Source organism: Ovis aries, chromosome 14, assembly GCF_016772045.2.
Source record: "Ovis aries strain OAR_USU_Benz2616 breed Rambouillet chromosome 14, ARS-UI_Ramb_v3.0, whole genome shotgun sequence".
NCBI lineage: Eukaryota > Metazoa > Chordata > Mammalia > Artiodactyla > Bovidae > Ovis > Ovis aries.
This window is the reverse complement of record NC_056067.1, coordinates 24,467,677-24,486,349: the sequence shown is the minus strand read 5'-3', so window position 1 is coordinate 24,486,349 and position 18,673 is coordinate 24,467,677. Positions and strand designations below refer to the sequence as shown.

The following is an 18,673-nucleotide window of genomic DNA, read 5'->3' as shown; positions in this document are numbered from 1 at the left end:
ACAGCGAAGAGATCAAACCAGTCAACCTGAAAGGAAATCAACCTTGAATACTCATTGGAAGGACTGATGCTGAAGCTGAAGCTCCAGTATTTTGGTCATCTGATATGAACAGCCACCTCACTGGAAAAGTCCCTGATGCTGGGAAAGATTGAGGGCAGAAGGAGAAGAGGGTCAGAGGATGAGAAGGCTGGATGGCATCACCGATGCAACGGACATGAACTTGGGCAAACTCTGGGATGTGGTGAGGGAGGCCTGGTGTGCTGCAGTCCATGGGGTCACAAAAAGCCAGACGTGACTGAGCGACTGAAAAACAACAACAACAAAACTTGGACCTCAAGGCACACCTTGGGGAGGGAAGAGGGAGGAGGATGTGGAGTGCCTGGTATTTCACACACAAATCTTAACTCACCAAGGCTGAGGCTGGCTCTCACATTCAAACAGAAATGTGAAAAGCTAACCGTGACCCTGCTATAGGGAATGTTATATCTAAATAAAAGCAACTCCCAAAGGCTTCATTTCCTTGCTCATTTTGGGTCAATTTTTAATCATATCAGGTCAACTTTAATCAACTCCTGGATGCCTATACAAGTCTGTCATTTTCTGGCCCAAGCACTAGTGGAGACAATTCCTCTCACACAAATAAATTTCAACAAAATTCCAAAGAGGGGGAAAAAAAAACAGTGAAATTAAAAGAATGTGAAAAAAAAATACAAATCAAAGAAATTTATTGGTGTTGACAAAAATACATAATACAGAAAAATGAAACAAAACAAACACAACAGAAACAAAACCAGAAACCACCCCCAACCCTGGAGGGCCCTGAGGTACTGACAGCAAGCAGCCCCATGAGCCCCTCAGAACATCACACTTAATTCATGAGGACCTCCATCTGCACCAGCCTTGCGTTGGTATCCCCAGATGTCCTGTAGGGTATCATCCCAGCAAAGGTGATCAGGGCTCGGGCTTGGCTGCGGAGTTGCTGAGAGAAAGGGGAAGAAGAGAAGGAACCCAGTTAAAAGGAACCCAGTTAAGTTTTGGGTCAGGGCCCTGTCCTGGGAACCAGCACTGCATCCTAGCATTTTCTCCCCTCGGTGGTGTAATGACAGATTCCCAGTGGGTGGATGACCGTCTTGCCCTCCACTGTCACACTGCTCCAGTGTGGCGCAGAGTTAGCAAAGGAGGGCCACCAGGCCTCCAGTTCCAAAGCCCTTTTACTTAGCAGAAGATGGATGGGTCTGCCAGGCAAGCCGCCCCACTTGAGCAGCTGCTGACCTGGCTCTGTGCTTCAGACTGCCTGCTCCACTTTTCCGAACCTCTCCCTCCCCTGACTGGTGAGGACCTGAGTTTCTAGGACCCCCATGAAGCACCTGCACTGCCCAAGTGCAGCCCATTCCAGGTCTTTCCTCTCCTGCGTCGTCCCCTTTCCTCCCTTTCACTCCTTTCATTTCTCTTTCTAATGGAAGTGAGTAGTCCTCTTTTCTCAGGCAACAATATTTATGAGATTCCCGGACTGCTCCAGGAGGGAAAAAGATTTTAACTCAGGTGTTTCCAATATTAGAGATAATAACCTTCACTCTGATTTCCAAGTGATAAATTACTGAGTAAAGGAAAAACGAAATCTGAGAGAACAGCTTCAGGTTGCCCACAGTGAGCTGTACTGGATGCTTACAGAAGAAAGGAAACCACAGCTAGGATAGGAAGGGTGGCGGGGGCGCGGGTGGGTTTTCTGGACTAGTAACAAGACTTAAAAGGAAAATTCAAGGATCGCTTACTAGGCCTCTTAAGGACCATTCAAGAAGAAAGTTGAAAGGCAGGTGCCTTTTCCCTGATATGTGAAGTAAACTGGCAAGTCTAAGGTGGAGGTTCTGACAATGACAGGACCTGTGGGGGTCATACCTGAGAGAGCCCACAGACATCTCTGGAGGCAGGAGATAGATTTTCAAGGCCCTAGTTTCTTGATTGCCAAAAGCAGGTATGGCTCTTACACATCATACTGAGAGCCTCATTAAATGTTAAGGGAAAGGCAATTCTAAAATGCCACCAGTTTTAATGTTTTAATGGGTCAAACACGTGTCCCTTTTTGTCAAATCAACTGTACAGCATATGCTGTTTGGGCCCAAGGGTTCTATCTGCCTGGACTCTGTGCGGCCCAGGTAATGCTGGAGGCCCCACAGGCAGTGGAAGGGGCACTGGCCCCAGTGTCAGACAGACATGGCTTTCAGACACAGCAACTGTTGACCAAAAGTACGGTTTTCATGGAAGTGCTGAACTGAGACTCATAAAATGACTGTATATTTTAAAGTGGGCAGGAATTCTTATGGAATCAATATAAACTAGTATTTTGATTGATTTTTTTAAGACTTGATATTCACTGACTTGGCACATCATTATTTTTTAGCTTGAGAAGAGGAGCAACCCCAGTAATGTTCAATTTCTTCTGGAAGCGCTCAACATAAGCTTTACCCAGATGCCAGGTAGTAAAGAAACAAGCACGTTGGGTCATGAGCAATGGTCTCATGAGGAGCAATCGAAGGCAAACCAGAAAGGCGGTTCTCAGCGATGGCTGTGGCCAACGCTGGGATCTTACAGAGTCACGGTCCTCGATGACTCGCTGAGGCCTGGATGCTGAGGATGGACTTGTCCCCTTGAGCCTCTTAAACTGTGTGAACAAGATGTTCATGGTGGCGAGAAGCACTTCTGAGAGGTTGTGCCTGATCTGCAGAGAGAGACACAAGGAAGTAAGAAGAAAGAACCCAGCCATGGGGCCAAAGACAGGGTGGGGGAGGGGGGACCGGTGGTGCTCCAGGAAGGCCGGGTCACGCCATATCCCCAGAGTTGCCAGCTGGTGTACTACACAGCCACCAAAAAGGAGCCGACGGCACTGGAATGTCAAGCGTGAAAGCAAATCCCAGGCAACACTATTCAGAAGGTCAGATCGGTCATTCTTCTGCTCTTTTAAACAATATTTATTTGGCTGCACTGGATCTTGGTTGCAGCACTTGAGGTCTTTTAGTTGCAGCATGTGGGATCTAGTTCCCCAGCCAGGGATCGAACTCTGGATCCCCTGCATTGGGAGCATGGAGTCTCAGCCACTGGACCACCAAAGAAGTCTCCTCTGCTCCCTTCTTTATGCAGGGACGTGAGCAGAGAGCACGCTAACTATGTCTGGGCAGCAGAGGGATTAGCAGAAGTCCGCATCTGAACATCAGAAGGTAGGGACGCACACGCTGGCTCTTCAGTCCCCATCACTGCCCACCATCTCAGACCCACCACACTGTCTCAGACCTGCACGGCCTGAGCAGAGTCCTTGGGAGTGTCTACGAGGACAGGCCCTGGTACCCCACTTCAGTCTATAAAACAATGGATGATGTAACCAGGGGTCGGCAAAAAACAACAAAAGGAGGAATAGCTAGGGGCAGAATTGTAGTAGGTGTGAAGGGAAGGTTGGCAAGAGGCAAGATTTCTTAACTGTCTATATCATAGGAGGCAGACACCCCACATGCGGAAGGTGGCCTTCCTTCTTCCTCTAGAACAGACACACGCTTCCATAAAAGGAATGTGCTCATTGAGAAATGGTTTTAAATCGAAACACTGTCAGGAACATCCTGGGACCAGGCAGCTGGTTCTAGAGAAGAGTCTTACTCTAGCCACACAGGAATAACCAGGGGAGTTCTGGGCTGCAGGCTCAGATCAGAGAAACCAGAATTTCTGGGCCTTGGCATGAGGATTTTTTTAAAGGTCTCTGAGCAATTCCAGTGTGCAGCCCAGCTGAGTAGCCTTGGGCTAGGCAGTGGCAACATGCTAGAAACCCTGCATAGAGAGGAGCTCTTAGGTTCTTGGGGTGATAACTGAGACCATGGTCACTGCAGCTGCTTCTTGAGACAAAACTTCTCTGCTTCTTCAGAGAAGGGAAAGAAGGAAGTGAATCACAATGTATGTTTCATGTACCCAAAGGAGCTACTTAATAAAAGATCAGTTAAGCACTGACACACCCTCCAGAACAAGTAGATAATAAACAATTAAGCCAGATTTCATAGAATCAGTAAGAAACCTGTTTCTCCCAAGAATATGTCCAATCACTAGAGTGAGAGTATTTTCTGAGTCAGGAATTCAGACAATAATCTGATGGGTATATGTGTACTCACAGGAAAACCAGTCCAGGATTCCTGAAACTGGACTCGTCTTAGAAAATTCAGTCTGGATGGTGACTGTACTAGGACTCTTAAGAGTTATTGGCTACATTAAAACAAAAGTTTTCAGCAGAAGTGCGGAAAAAAGAATTTTGTAATTCAGGCAGAGAAGGACTCACCTCATCACTGAAATTTCTGAAGGCAGCCACTCTCTCTTCGACACTTTCCTGATTCAGGGGCACCAGCTTCAAGCGATCAATTATCTGTTTAACACAAAAGCCATCAGCCCCATATGATACAGTCATCACAGTCATTCCATCTCTTCAAACACATGTCAGCATCTAACATGTTCATAGGTGGCTTCTTAGTAGGAAATTCTACTCCCCTTGTTCAAAGGCTTTGATTCCAACTTGCTGACTGACTCAATTCCTATCCTCATTTTCTGAGGCAGTTTTTACAATTCAGAGACTTCAAATTATTTTGAGAAATCCCTCTGTTTTTAGATTAAAGAATAAAGGAAAAGAAAAAAGGAGAAAAAAGAACAACATAGAAATCCCTTTTAAATTGCCAGGATCTTACTTGTCCTTTTTCACTTAACAGGCATACTGGTGACATTTCCTTTGTTTTAAATGAATCCCACAAAATGTTTTGATTTTTCAAGGGCATACATTAAGCAGTACTTCAAACACCCCTCCTGAAACTTACATCAAAGGCTCTGTCAATATGCCCACTGTGATACTCGTCAAAAAAGGTGATCAAGTCCAACAGAAGATAGAATGTCGAGTCCACAAATTTATTTGCACTGATTCCCTGAGCCCTATACCTGAAGGACAAAAAAGAGGGAAGGGAGGCAGGGGTATATTAGGAATTTCTGTGCAATCTGTAATTTGAGGACAACATCTAAAAAATGTCAGAACCTCTTAGGCTCTCTAGATGAGGTGAACTAAGGAGTGGAAAATAGTGTCTCTTTTATAACGGCCGAGCATTTGATGGTGGATTTGACAGAGATCGACCTATAAACGTTCTGTATGAAGCCCAGTTCTCCAGCTTTGGCCGCCATCTCAGCAAGCACCCTGACCCAGTTCTCAGGCAGATTTGGAGAGGGCACAAAAAGTAACGACTGCTGCCCAGCCAGGGAGCCACACTGGTTGGAGTGCACCTCCACTCATGGGGAGAGGGGAGATTCCGAAACACTGGTCACCACACCTCAGAGAATCCCCCATCCACCCATCCATCCATCACTAGCTATTACCAAATCCCTTTGAGATGGCTGCTAATGGCGCAGAGATGAGTATAATGCCTTGAATTAAACTGCAGGATTAGAATGCTGAGATATTCTTAGATCCCCTTCTTTTTGGCAAAAATGTTTACCAAGTGACAGCTGGTTATGATGGTTATTAAGAACTCTCGAAACTGTCAGTGCCAGTGGGACGGTGGGGCCCCTCTTAGGGACTGTGTGACGTTACAGTGAAGCTGAAGACACACCGGGGTGGGGGCTGGGAGCCCGGGGCCCCGAGCGCTTCTTCGGCCTTACCGTTCTGCGATGGAGAGGGCCATGTTCTTCAGCCGCTCCTTGTTGGACTGTGGGGCGCTGATCTGGGGCACAATGGGGCTAAGCAGTTTGTTCATCAGCTCCAGCACCTTGTCAGCATTCTGTTTAGTTTTTCAAAATTAAAGAAGGAATTCATTAAAAATAATCAGTACGAAGACAAAAACTAAATCATCAAGACAAAGAGGCAACTTTTTGTTCTGGATCTTGACCTGGGTGATGATGACACAGACATATACCTGTGGAAAACCCATCAAGCTGTTATGTATGCTAAGTATCTACACCTTTTTCTATTTTTTCACTAGACCTCAGTCTCAATAGAGGACTTCCCTGATGGCTCAGTGGTAAAGAATCTGCCTGCAATGCAAGAGACCTGGGTTCGATCTCTGGGTGGGGAAGATCCCCTGGAGAAGGAAATGGCAAGCCACTCCAGTATTCTGGCCTAGAGAATTTCAAGGACAGAGGAGCCTAGTGGGCTACAGTTCATGGGGTCACAGAGTCGGACATGACTGAGCAACTAACACTTTCCCTTTACTTTCAGTCTCAATATTTTTAAATTAAAAAAAAAAAAAATGAATTACAATCCTGTTTTGCGAACTTCTATGAGGTGATAAAAGGAGAGGATGCAATCTTCTCCAGGCTACAGTTAATAGTATTTCCCAAATGTTCTAATGCAGAACTCCTAACTCCAGGGCTCTCAGCACGCCTTGGCTGTGGTTTTGTTCCCAAACATCCATCCATCCCCAGTGGGTCTGCGGCTGCTTGGAGGATGAGCACCAGGCACTTTCACCAGCAGCTTTACTGTCGAAGCATGATGGAGGTTTATTCTGCTGCTAAGTGAGACTACAGCTCAATGCCCGCAGGACAGCCTTTCAATATATCGTGCTCTCGTCTGGCCAGAAACACCTTATGGGCAGAAATAATTCTGTAAAATGGGAATTTCACCCTGACCGGATCATTAACTGCCTAAGCATTAGGAGACAATGCCTCAGCAGACAGAGGGGTACAATAACAGCACCGCTGAAATGGCTGTGCATTTAATGCAGCAAGGCTGACAGATCTATTAGGTGCAGAGGCAAGAAAAGGACACATTTACCTTGGCAAGGTCGTAAAGCTTTGCTGCTTCTTCAAACAGTCCTTTATTTTCTGCCACGGAAGCAACTTTGTTGATAATAGGCTTTGTGTCACTGGTAAACTTATCTATGACTCCAGGCTGACAAGACAAATTATGGAAGGGAGGAAGAGAGAAACAGAGGGACAAAGCTGTCATTTTAAACACAGAGAAGCAATTGGGGATCTGAAAACTAACTGAAAATGCTTGCTCTGGGCAATGCATATATTTTCATCAGCCAGACTCTGGCTTTCCTGAAGATATAAGGGCCTATTAAACACATGAAAAGGACCAAGATGAGTGCCGATGAAGAGGCAGACTCACAGGCAGCCCAGAGGAGTCAGCGGTAGGACTCCATGCTTTCTCATTTTGCAAAATGACCTACAAGTATGTGAAATCATCAATGATTTTAATTTTTCAGATGACCCTAGTGGGGGCAAAAAAAATCAGGAGGCTCAGAGAAAATATCTGAAAGATTTTGGATCTGCTTTATAAGACAGACAGCAAAAGAAACCTACTCCTGAAAAAAATACATGGCAAGTGGTGCCAGGATACTAAAAACAACAACAAAAAAGTCTGCGTCATCACTCAACAGCAACCCAATGGTCAAGAGAGTATGAGACAGGCCTTAGGTAACACAGACTCCGTGATGTCTGACTGGCTGCCCAACTCTTCATCAGCCCTGGACCGAGTCAGGCGACCGACCTTCTCTGCCACCCTGGCAGCACAAGAGGTCAGTGAAGAGCATGGGCTCTGGGGTCAAGAAGGACTGGGTTCCAATTCCAGCTCATTTTCTTACTAGCTGTGTGACCTTGAAGACAAAAATTAACCTCTCTTGTCTCCACTTCCTCCCTTGAAAAACAGATAATAGTTCCGACTCGGTGGGGTTCTTGTGACCACTAGGTGAGAACATATTCATCGAACAATCAGCACAGGGCCTGGCAGTTGTCACTACTCCATCAGCATGGCCATCATCACATCTTCACCAGCACCGCCACTGGTCTTCCTGAGCTGGATGGTGTAAGCAGTGTGAGCTCATTTCAAGATTTCTGGGTCTAAACCACCCATTTTTGTAAGCAGGGAAAGTGAGTCCCTGAGAGAGGCACAAGGAGCCCCAAGGCGGGTCAGGAGGCGCCTCCATGCCAGGGCCCCTGCCCATCCAAATGGCCCCCAGTGGGGTCAGGAGAGGCCTCCATGCCAGGGGCCCTGCCCAGTAGCCATGATGGGTCTCAGGGAATCGCTGAGGCTCATGGGAGTAGCTTCATCTCTGGGGTCAGAGCAGGGTTCTGAGCCCTTGAAAACTACCTTTGGAGAAAGGTCAAGTGCATCTCTAATTTCCCATCTGGGGAGAGTAGGCGTAGTAATCAATTTCTTTCTTGGATATTTTCTGAGCCAAGAATGGCAGAAATGTAGCCTTCTCAGACGAAAAAATGGCAGGTGTAAGCAGATGAGTATTTTGAAAATAATTTAAAAAGCTATCTCACCACAAATTTACATATTTCAAGGAGAAATGTATCTAACATCAAGGTCATCACTTGGGACCTGTAATTTTCATTCTTTGTTTTTTAACACTAAGCAACTTCATTCAGATCTGCCTCTTTAGTACCTTGCATCCTAAAACGTAACTGTATTTTTTGGGACAATTGTAAATCCCCACCTGCAAACTAACATATCTCCAGGGGTGTCTTTAACCTACCTTTCTGCTTCCATCATTCTCCAGTTTCCCAAGAATCATATCGAACTGCAGAGACAAAAAAATGTTTACCCAGTTTACTGGATGAGGATATACACATAATCCACAATTCTTAGGAGATGAGAGAGGACTAGGGGAGGTGGGAGAAGTCTCGAGGATACTGAGACTGAATCAACAATTTCAGAAACCAAAGAATACTGTAAAGCTCCCCGCCTCCCCGCAACCCACACTGAGGTGATCAGCATGAGAACCTGTATACTGGAAAAGTTAGGAGATATACCTCTCGACTTTCTATCACCAGCTCGCTCACACAGCGCAGAAACATATTTTCTCCTTGACTATCCTTCTCATCCCTAGGAGGAGACAAAAACTGGTTTCTGAAGGTACGACTTTAAGGTCTCTAATCATCATTCTCATAACGGCAGAAACCAAAATCAGCTGAAGTAAATGGTCAAAAACCAGTCTCACCTGAGGAAGTAAAAGTACTGGAGGGCCTCTCTCGGGTCCGTGGACTCAAACTTCCGGGTGTAGAGCATGAGCAGCCGCACAAAGTTCAGCCTCCGCATGCAGGGAGGGTCGCCGGGCTCATGGCTGACTGCACGGGGCGGGAGGGGGTCAGAACTGGTCACAACCACACAACCAGGAACTATGGGAACCAAGCCCAAAGACCCAGTGGCACCTACTCCTGCAGCCCAGCCAACGTCTGGCAATGTGAGCTCAGCCCAGTCCCTTCACCACCGCCCTTGAGTTCGGCCCAAGCACAGAGCGGAGACAATGGCATTTTGTAGTGAATCATAGTATGCTGGTCTCTGAATGAAAAGGTGGCAACAACCTACTATTATGAAATGTGTTCCAGGAGGGGCGGGGGGTCTGTTGCACTACTCACAAATTGCAGCCACTCGGGCACATGTCTTCTCTCCCTCCTGACTACCACTCCATGCCATGAGCAGGCATAACTGATGGCTTGTTGGGCCTTCCAGTGTCTCCAATTAGAGCTTCAATGGGAACCAGTCTCACTAGGTTTATATACTGAACTCCCCAGGGAATCTGAATGGAGGAGGGAGGGGCAAGACCCCCTCACACTGATCATCCCAGAGGCCCAACTATCTACAACCCTCTAAAAACGACTGGCTCTGTTTGCTGGATCCCTGTCGACCGCAGTTCTGCGCCCACTGTCACCTGATGGGGCATGTGTCATGCTGTGGAGGTGTGAGGGCCAGCAAATACTCACGGAGCTGAGCACTCTGTCCTGAGGATTTTAAAAGCAGCTTCAGCTCAAAGAGCACCAGTGCCACGTGGACAGCATGGCAGCGCAGCCGCTCCATACGGAAGAGAAAGGCAATGGCGGCTTCAAACTGCGCCGTCAGGAACAGCACTTGGAAGTAGAGGAAGGGCTGCTGGTTCACCGTGAAGTGGGACTCGCCTGAGGGAGAGGAGGGATAGCTGACTCAGAAGAAGTGAGTGGAAGGAGCAGCCGACCAGCAGCCCCAAGTGCTTAAAGAGCGGGATGAAAGCACCAGCCTAAGCCGGAATGGACCTGGGGTCTGGACACAGTGGACGCCACTCCAGCTTTGCCGTTTCCACAGCCTCCTGACCTCCCAACACAACTGGAGAGTGGGGGGCCCCTGTTGTAAAACCTGGACTACTTGCATTAGGTGGGAGAGAAACAGAGAGTAGGACCTTAAAACAGAATGCAAAGGGTCTGTTTATCTCCTGTGTCCTGATGAGTCACTCAGTAAGGAGAGGAATGACTTCCAAGCTGCAGTTCCCTCAGATTCACGGCATTTAACATTGCTGACCACCAGTGGGAACTTCTTTCTCTCTGTGTTCAGATGCAGTCACTTCGAGATCTCTGAGGGAGCTGCAGCCAAGTCCTCTATATCTCTCTCTGAGCCAGTGTCCACCAGAGCTGCTCAAAGAACTGTCCGTGACTATGTAAGCCACATCCACTACTTAAGGCCATGGGTGCGGCCTCTACTCGAATCTGAAATAATTGTTTTGTTGTGCTGTGTTTTGAAGGTTCACGGGGTTTTGAAGGAGAGATGGAGTTCAGAGATGAAGGATTTTCCCAGAAAGAAGCTAACCAGTGATCTTAGGTGGATGAGAGAGACAGAAGGTGTTTATGCTTAGGGGATCTTACCATAGTCTTCCAACAGCTGTTTCTGGAACTGAGAGAGAGTGAGCCTGTCCTGTGGGGAGCTGGTGCCATCGTCATCAAAACACACCTGGTTCAACTAAACCCCCAAGAGAAAAACATGCATTGGTACCAATGGCAACCCACTCCAGTATTCTTGCCTGGGAAATCCCATGGATGGAGGAGCCTGGTGGGCTATAGTCCACAGGGTCGCAAAGAGTCAGATACGACTGAGCGACTTCACTTTCACCTTCACCTTCTGAGCCAGGAGCGAACTTAGAGCTGTTTGAGCTCAAGGCTCAAGGCTATGCTAATGGCTGTGTTACTGGCTGGGAATTGTGCACAATAAAAACTGGGCCAGGAGACAGAAAAACCACTACTGCAGTCACTTTACTGGCATCATACATTAACAGTAAAATCTGTGTGCAGAGTGTAAGCAGGGGGAAGGGGCAAATGCCCTGCTGGGCAAGGGGAGCACGCCTGCCTTCAGCCACAGGTAGTCCTCGGTTTTGTCGGCCACCTCGCTCTGGTTGTCCGTGACGTCACATCTGCCAATGATACAGTACACAGCCCGTTTGTAGGGGTCCGTGTTGTTCCTGAGGGCCCTGCGGTAATGCAGTCGGAGCTTGTTCTCCGTAGCTGGGGACAATCTGAAGACACAAGGGAAAAGACAAAGGCTGAAGATCCTCAAGGGCACCTGAAAGCACCCAGGGTCCAACCACACAGTAACAAAGTTATAAAGCCTTCCTCCATGGAGAGGAACAGGCACTGTCCCACCCAAATCCCCGGGACCATCACTTTAACCTGACTTGCAGCTCCTAGGACCTGCATCTCTGCCTGCTGGCTTCCTCCAGCGGTGGCCTTCAGGGCAGAAGGTCTGGGGAACTGACCCCCCAGCCCCCCACCCCCAGCATCCTCCAAACAGTGATGAACAAGACTGAGTCAGTCCTTTAACGGCCTCAGCCCCCTCTGGCCTCTCCACTCCCTTAACCCTGTGACGTCACCTCCCAAATAAACTTCCTGCACTCAAATCCTTGTCTCAGGGTCTCCTGGTGAACCTAGGACATGGTCCCTACTTTACACTCCGATATAAGCAAGACAGGACTTATGGTTTATCACACTCTCTGGACATGGACACTGCCAAAAAAGTAATCCTGGTTTTCCACACGTATAACTGGTGTAACTACCACTATTTCTTCTATATACATGCACATATATTTAAACTAGGTTTGAATGTGAATTTAAGTCCAACTACATTAACAAAAACCAAAGAAAAACTAATGCTTTGCAGTTCCTTAATGTAAGAGGAAAAAACAGAAACAAAAAACAGCTTAATGAAGTAATTCGATGGTTATATCTCAGGTTTGCCAATGTCTAATTCTGGCCTTCGAGCTATGAAGTGCATGACAACATATTTTCATCTGGATCAACCAGAAAAGCACTAAGAGTAAACAAGTGGCGTGTAATACAACAGTTTCATTTTATAAAGCATCTCTGATGTGCCTAGACATTCGTGTCAGAGCGGGGCTCTTGAATTCTTCATGCTTTCCAAAGTTCATTTTTCTCCCAAGCAGAAACTCATTTGGAGCCATGCGCAAGGAAAAGAGAGCAAGGCCAGGGCGGACCACCCTGTTGATCCCACGTGGCTTCTTCTGAACTCCGCACCTTGTTCACCGTACCTTCTGTCCTTGCTGTTCATGTACTCCTGGAACCAAGTTTTGAACTCTCCCAGTTGGTGCTGGGCTCGGTTGACCACCTGTGAAGCGGCAAGCAGGTCTCCGCAGCGCATGCAGTAATAAATTAACGCCCACACAGGATGGCCTTCCACCTCTCCATCCTAAAAAAGGAAAGGTGCTCAAGTAGACAGACAAATAAAAGCTAACTGATGGCTTTCAATGTACTGGTCCTCAGCTAAGCCTCTTCTTGTATTAAGTCACTCAATCTCACAACTCCACTGGGTAGGGACCCTGAATGGCTTCTTCCTCTCTGTTTTACAAACCAGGAAACTGGGACATGGGGCTGTTAAATACTTATTCCATGGCAAGCTAGTAAACACCAGTCTAGCCTAGAGCCTTTCCTCTACAGCACCATGCGTGCCGCATGAGTCAAAGCCAGATGGTGGGTTCTCCATGGAACCCCAGGATTCACAGCGAAAGGGTGACATGTTCTTCTGTGATGATTTACAGACATGCACTCTTGCCACCCCAACAAGTAAGGGCTAAAGACATTCACTTACCAATAGGAGACTATCATCATATTAAGAGTTTCACTGTGCTTGGCACTGGGGATATAGGAAAGCGGGTCTGATCCTACACTCTGAGCAAGAGCATCTCTCCTGAAAGTGGCTGTGTCCCCAGACTGTGCAGCAGCCCTGTAGTTATTCCCCCCTCTGCTCCTCCCCGACTCCTCCAGAAATGTGGACCTCAGACTTCCCTTCTTGGCCCCTCCACCCTCCCCTCAGCAGGACTCCTTCTAAAACTCAGACCTGATCGTGTCACTTCCCCACTTAAACCCCTATAAGCTGTTTGCGCTTTAAGTGCTTAGCCTGGCGCTCCCCAAGCTGGCCCCGCCCTGACACACACCCAATAGGCCAAGTGCTCTATCCTGCCTTGACAAGTTTGTTCTCGCTGCCCCCTCCCCATCAAAAACCCTATCCGAGACCATTGGCTGGCGAGCCCCTACTCTTCAAGCACTAGTATGGGCCTCACTTCCCGCAGAAAGCCAGCCTCCTGTGTATTCCACCACCCTCGGTACACAGATCTGGTTCAGCACTCTGCACACAGCAGGTATCTGAACTGTGAGCTGAGAAGAAAGGCACTTTCTAGGAACCATATCTAACTCTGTTGTGCTAGCTATTTGAGTCAACAATCTCAGAAGTCATCCCTGACTCTGTGGCTCACACCCATAGCCGAATTCTTCCACCGTCCCATTGGGTCCACTTTCAAAACACGTCCAGAAACCAATGACATCAACCCCCTGCACCCTCCTCCTCCACCGCCATCCCCTGGACTCCTGAGCCACCAGCCTTTCCAGGTCTCCTAGGTTCTCTTCCCGCCCCCTCTGGTCTCTTCTTCATACAGCAGTTTCCACACATTACCTCATTTCAGCTGAAAATGCCTATCTCAGAGACTGACCTGGAGGAGTAACTGATCGCATAAAGGTGCCAGTACCTGAAGTCCAGGCAAAGGAGCTGGAAGTTTAATGTTGAGGAAACTTCGAACCAGTTGGTAAGTCCCTGGCACTCCGCCCAGCTGGGCCTGATGCAAGTTTCCAAAGACAGTCACAAGGGTGTAATTCTTATAACTGGAAAAAATTTGAAGGCACAAAAAAGGGAGGCGAGTTTGAAAACACATCTTACACGTATCTGTGTCCAGACCCACAACATTAGACTGTGAACTCCACATGGCAGGGCCTGGACTTCAACTGAACACAGAAGACGAAACAGAAGTGCATGCTTAATGAAGCAAGCTACATTATTGATTTGGTGGGTGGTGGATCTCTGTGAAGACTTCTTATCACTGTGGATACTCAAAAGAATTCCTGGAGCCACATAATTGTGAATTTCAAATGCAGAAGGGGCTGCTGTGCAGAAAAATAAGTGCTCCGCTCACAGCCTAATGCTCTAGTGGATCTTCTCAAACTTTTTACTTTGAAAAATTTTAAAGCTACAAAAAATTAAAGAATAGTTCGACGAGTGCTCAGTTGCCCTTTACTTACATTCGTCAGTTAATATTTACATGCATGCTCTTCCCTCTCTCACACATACATTTTATCTGAACTATTTGAAAATGTTATAAAAATACAGAAATCAGGTGCCACCTAATCTGTAAATGAAAAACTTTCAGGTGCATCATATGCACTAAAATGTTCAACATCAGATTAAGTATAATAGCAGACTGAGAGAGAGACACACACACACACCTCTCAGAGAAAAACATCTAAATGTCAATTACAGAAAACAGACTCATCAGAAATTGATGTAGTTTTAAAAAATGATACTGACAAAAAATTTTACAAGCAAACTATATAAAACCATATATTGTACACACTGGGATCATAAGCTATGTAAAAGATAAATATCAAACAAAATATTCATATGTCCCAGAAAGGTGGTGGGGTTGGGTGTGGAGGTGGCGGTAAGGAAATACAACAAGGTACCAGGAGCCCCTGCATGTGAGAGGGGGGGCTGCTCCTTTTTTCAGGTCCTCTTTTTGGCATCTTTCAAAATTTCTATAATAATCATGTAGTATTTTTATGATGAAAAATAAACATAATTTGATTTAACAAATATGAGTTCTCTATCACTGGGAGTATTTAAAAGCAGAGGTTGGAAAAGAGATTAGATAAGAGCCCTGTGGCAACTGGGACAAACAATGCCCATTATGGTCTCTTCCAGCTTGAATGAAGACAACCGACATGCTGGAAAGGGCCTAACTTCCTTGAGAGCTAAGAAATGCTACCTTGCTTCAAATTTGAAATACTCAAAAAATAATTTGGGGCCAGGCCTGCTTTGCCATCTGGTGTATTACATCACTTGAAACACTGGGACTTCCCTGGTGGTCCAGTGGTGAAGACTCTGCCTTCCAACGACAGAGGTGCAGGACCAATCCCTGGTTGGGCAGCTAAGACCCCACATGCTTCGAGGCCAAAAAACCAAAACATGAAACAGAAGCAATGCTATAACAAATTCAATAAAGATGTTTAAAACGGTCCACATCAAAAAAATCTTAAAAAAAAAACAAAACTGTATGTTATCCTCTCAGTGGATTAGTACCAGCAAAAATATTTTTTTAAGTGAGTACAGTTATCTGAAATATTCCCTTTATCAAAAGGGACAACAAATCCTTAAAAAAGATGTCAAGAGAGAGATGCTGTTAGAAAAAGAAAATAAGCATATAATAGTTGTGCACAGGAAACTCCCGAATAGCTCCAAGTGCTGCTAAAGGAATTAATGGAACAAGATCATCCTAAAAAAACTAAATGAAAAGAATAATAGAAGAATTGGGATGGCTTACATATATAAAATCCCAAACTGCAACCTGGTATCTCTGGTGAAGTCAAACACCAACAGTGAGAATTAGGCTTACTGAAGAAAAAGCAGTCATATACTTAATCCTTAAAAAAAACCACCCTAATATTGTTTATACACTGTGAGAAATTTTTTGATTCATATTTTGCTAACTTGTAGCAAATAAATACCACTATATATATTAGGTTTTTCATGGCTGAAGACTTAACAAAACTTACATTATAAAAATTGAGTGAAAGCCTGATGTAATACTTTATGAACTCTTTGCGCCTGTGCCAGAAAAAATGAAACACCATTTGCAGTTTCAGATTTTTCTTAACAAAAGAATGGAGGCTAGTGAGTTTAATATATCTGATGGTGTTCATCTTGTGTAGCTATTAAATAATTTAGTATTTGATATAAAAATCTGTTCTCTCTCTGCAGTATCAAGTCTTGAATTACCTTGACTTCCTAACAGAGTATTATTTTGTTGACAGAAGGTGACCACACAACAAGGCCACTGGCAGCTGCATGGGTGCAGAGGCAAAGAGCTGCAATTGAGCAAGTGTATGCAGCCTGCCTTTCTCTTCTCCAGCCAACAGAGAGAGGCCCAGCACCCTGTCTCTGAGATAAAGAGGGTCTACTGCACACTCATGACAACACCTGCTGGTCAATTCAGAGCTGGGAGGAGTGTCCACAGGGCGTGGATGAATGGCACAGCCCCTACCAACTACGGGGCCAACAGTCAAGGCACAAGGGTACAGCCGCAAACCCCTGTGACCGACTCCAATTAGTGAGGAGGTGGCAGAAACCTAGGCACAAATCAGAGGCTTTAGCAGCTGGAAGGATCTGAACTCACAGGATTAACCAAGCAGAGCCAGAAGGAAAACAAAAGCTCAAGGGGCCTTCCTAGGGTTTGGAGGTGGTAAAATGCCGGGTGGGAAAATTAAAATGTTGAGAGAAAACCAAGAGCCTGAGGAGTAATGGCTGAACCCCACGAGGGCCCAGGATCCTGACCCAAGGCATTGTGCCCTAATAACCCTGTCTCTATACTGAGGGACGCAGGGTGGAGAAAGACAGAGAGAAAAGCCTAAGAGGGCTCAGGGCTCCCACTCACGTGATTTTACACCTGTGCAGAGACAGTTCCCATAGAGAAGTGCTCCTAAAAACAGCGCAACATCTCTCAGACTTGCTCAACCTTGTTTAAATCACACCAGCTCCAGAGCACTTATCTAGAGAACCACTTCAAACAGGGGAACGGCTACCTTCAGGGGATTTTAAAGGCAGCCTCTGTGCTGCCGCCGCCTCACCTCTGCTCCAGGTACCCCAAGGCCTGCCTGACAAACTCCATGCGCACTTCCACGCTGTTGCGGCTCTTCAGGGCGTCAGTCGCTGGCACCAACAACACATCTGTCATTTGTTTCACCATGGCCCACATGTCGGAGATGTTCTGCACAGAAACAACACTGCATGTGACAACGCTGTGGGGCTGCGCAAGCGGCCTGGTTCTCCACAGTGCTCTGACGTGGAAGGGGCTGAGGTTAACGTCCTATCTGCAGCCCTCAGGCTCAAGCCCAGCAAAGAAGATGTGCCTTGGCCTGGCCAGTAGCCAGGCTCTCATCTTCCCTTAAGCAGCCCACGTCCTGAGTGGGTTTTCAGATCAATTACTATTCCAGGTCTGACATAACCACCTACATAATTGAGACCACATTTATTGAATCTCAGTGGGTTATCCCTTAAGAGAGAGTGAACACATTTATAATCGTCCAGAGCTCTAGGATTTTAAACTCAAATAGCTGCATGTCAGTCCTTACAAGGTCATTTGAGTTTTTTAAGACTTAAAATAAGAGTCTAACCTAAATAATACAGGCTTTGTCCTCCTGGAGGCTCTCCAGGGGTCCCTGCTCTTACCCTGTTTCTCAGCGGCATGGCCTCTCCTTTTCCTGCCTACTCACCCCCCTCAAAAGGCACCTCCAGTGCAGCCTCCTAGAAGAGGCATGGGTGTGCTTGCCTGTGTGTAACCACCACACAGACGGACTCTCACATCCCAGAACCCTCCTGGTTGTAAACTTTGCCTTAGAAATGTGTTCCCTGAACCCTTTGCAATGTTATAAAGTTAAGATCTCTGGAAGGAGAAAAAGCAGGTATACACTTTTTCCAAAGGAAAAGAGAAAATCCCGTTTTCATTGTTTCTTGGAAAAGTTAAAAATCTGTAGAAAATCCATCTAAATGTGACTCTTTCTAGGTGGTGAGAGAGTAGATAAATTCTTATTTTCTTCTTTAGATTGGTTTTATAATCTTACACTTTTTTATTGGAAAAAAAATGTTGGCTGCCCTGTGAAGGAAAAATGTGTTCAAGTGCTTGCTTGCGTTACAGACTTCCTTCCTTTTCCCGTTCTTCCTGGCCACCTACCAATTTATCCATCCCCTTTTTTGATTTTTATTTTTTCCCCGAAGTGGGAGAAACTGGGCCAAGGATAAGAACTGAGGGGCAGGAATGAAGAGGGGGGGGAGTCAGAGAGAAACAAAATCAGCGGCATATGAAAAATTCTTGTAAAGACCCCACCTGAGTCGAGTTCAAGGGGCTCACGGTACGAAAACCACATCACCTTTACAATTCACATCTCATGAAAGAGCCCTGTCTGTCTTAGCAGGGAAACTGACAGGGTGGAGCTAGAGCCTGACAGGACTTCAAAGCAAACACAGCTTGGCTGGGCCTTTTGAAGATGCATTATATATATATATATATATATATATATATATATATATATATAGCATCGCCATAAAAAAAAAAAAACACACACCTAAAAATTACTTAAAATAAAACTCTGAAGAACACTTAAATTAATCTTCCAAAGCACAGAATTTCTCTCTAGCACACTTCTGCCAAATCAGCAAGCCGCTAATCCCATCAGACACCCGAACCCACACGTCTCCCCGGCCGGCTCTGGGTGCTACCTTATCATCCAGCTCTGTGACGGAAGCACAGAGGTCCAGGAGGTTAGGCTGCAGGTGTCCGTTTACGATCTTCTCGTTATAAATATAAAT

The 18,673-nt window shown here is 46.2% G+C and overlaps 1 protein-coding gene across 4 annotated transcripts in view; it reads right to left on the bottom strand.

The window, feature by feature from the left end:
• Positions 1 to 708: 708 nt before the first annotated feature.
• Positions 709 to 18,673, bottom strand: part of NUP93 (nucleoporin 93) — a 103,237-nt gene continuing 85,272 nt past the window's right edge. For 2 of the 4 annotated variants that reach the window (XM_004015009.5, XM_042231662.1), the window contains 16 exons: positions 18,584 to 18,673; positions 16,936 to 17,075; positions 13,788 to 13,920; positions 12,297 to 12,454; positions 11,102 to 11,267; positions 10,624 to 10,717; positions 9,715 to 9,906; positions 8,952 to 9,078; positions 8,764 to 8,836; positions 8,487 to 8,531; positions 6,776 to 6,892; positions 5,665 to 5,783; positions 4,836 to 4,953; positions 4,310 to 4,393; positions 2,588 to 2,716; positions 709 to 979 (listed from right to left, as the gene is read on the bottom strand). In XM_004015009.5, the coding sequence (XP_004015058.1) occupies positions 869 to 979; positions 2,588 to 2,716; positions 4,310 to 4,393; positions 4,836 to 4,953; positions 5,665 to 5,783; positions 6,776 to 6,892; positions 8,487 to 8,531; positions 8,764 to 8,836; positions 8,952 to 9,078; positions 9,715 to 9,906; positions 10,624 to 10,717; positions 11,102 to 11,267; positions 12,297 to 12,454; positions 13,788 to 13,920; positions 16,936 to 17,075; positions 18,584 to 18,673 (1,896 nt within the window). In that variant the 3' untranslated portion in view covers positions 709 to 868. Of the gene's footprint in view, positions 2,717 to 4,309; positions 4,394 to 4,835; positions 4,954 to 5,664; positions 5,784 to 6,775; positions 6,893 to 8,486; positions 8,532 to 8,763; positions 8,837 to 8,951; positions 9,079 to 9,714; positions 9,907 to 10,623; positions 10,718 to 11,101; positions 11,268 to 12,296; positions 12,455 to 13,787; positions 13,921 to 16,935; positions 17,076 to 18,583 lie in introns of all 4 variants that reach the window. The other 2 variants (XM_060397949.1, XM_060397950.1) reach the window with 1 other exon arrangement.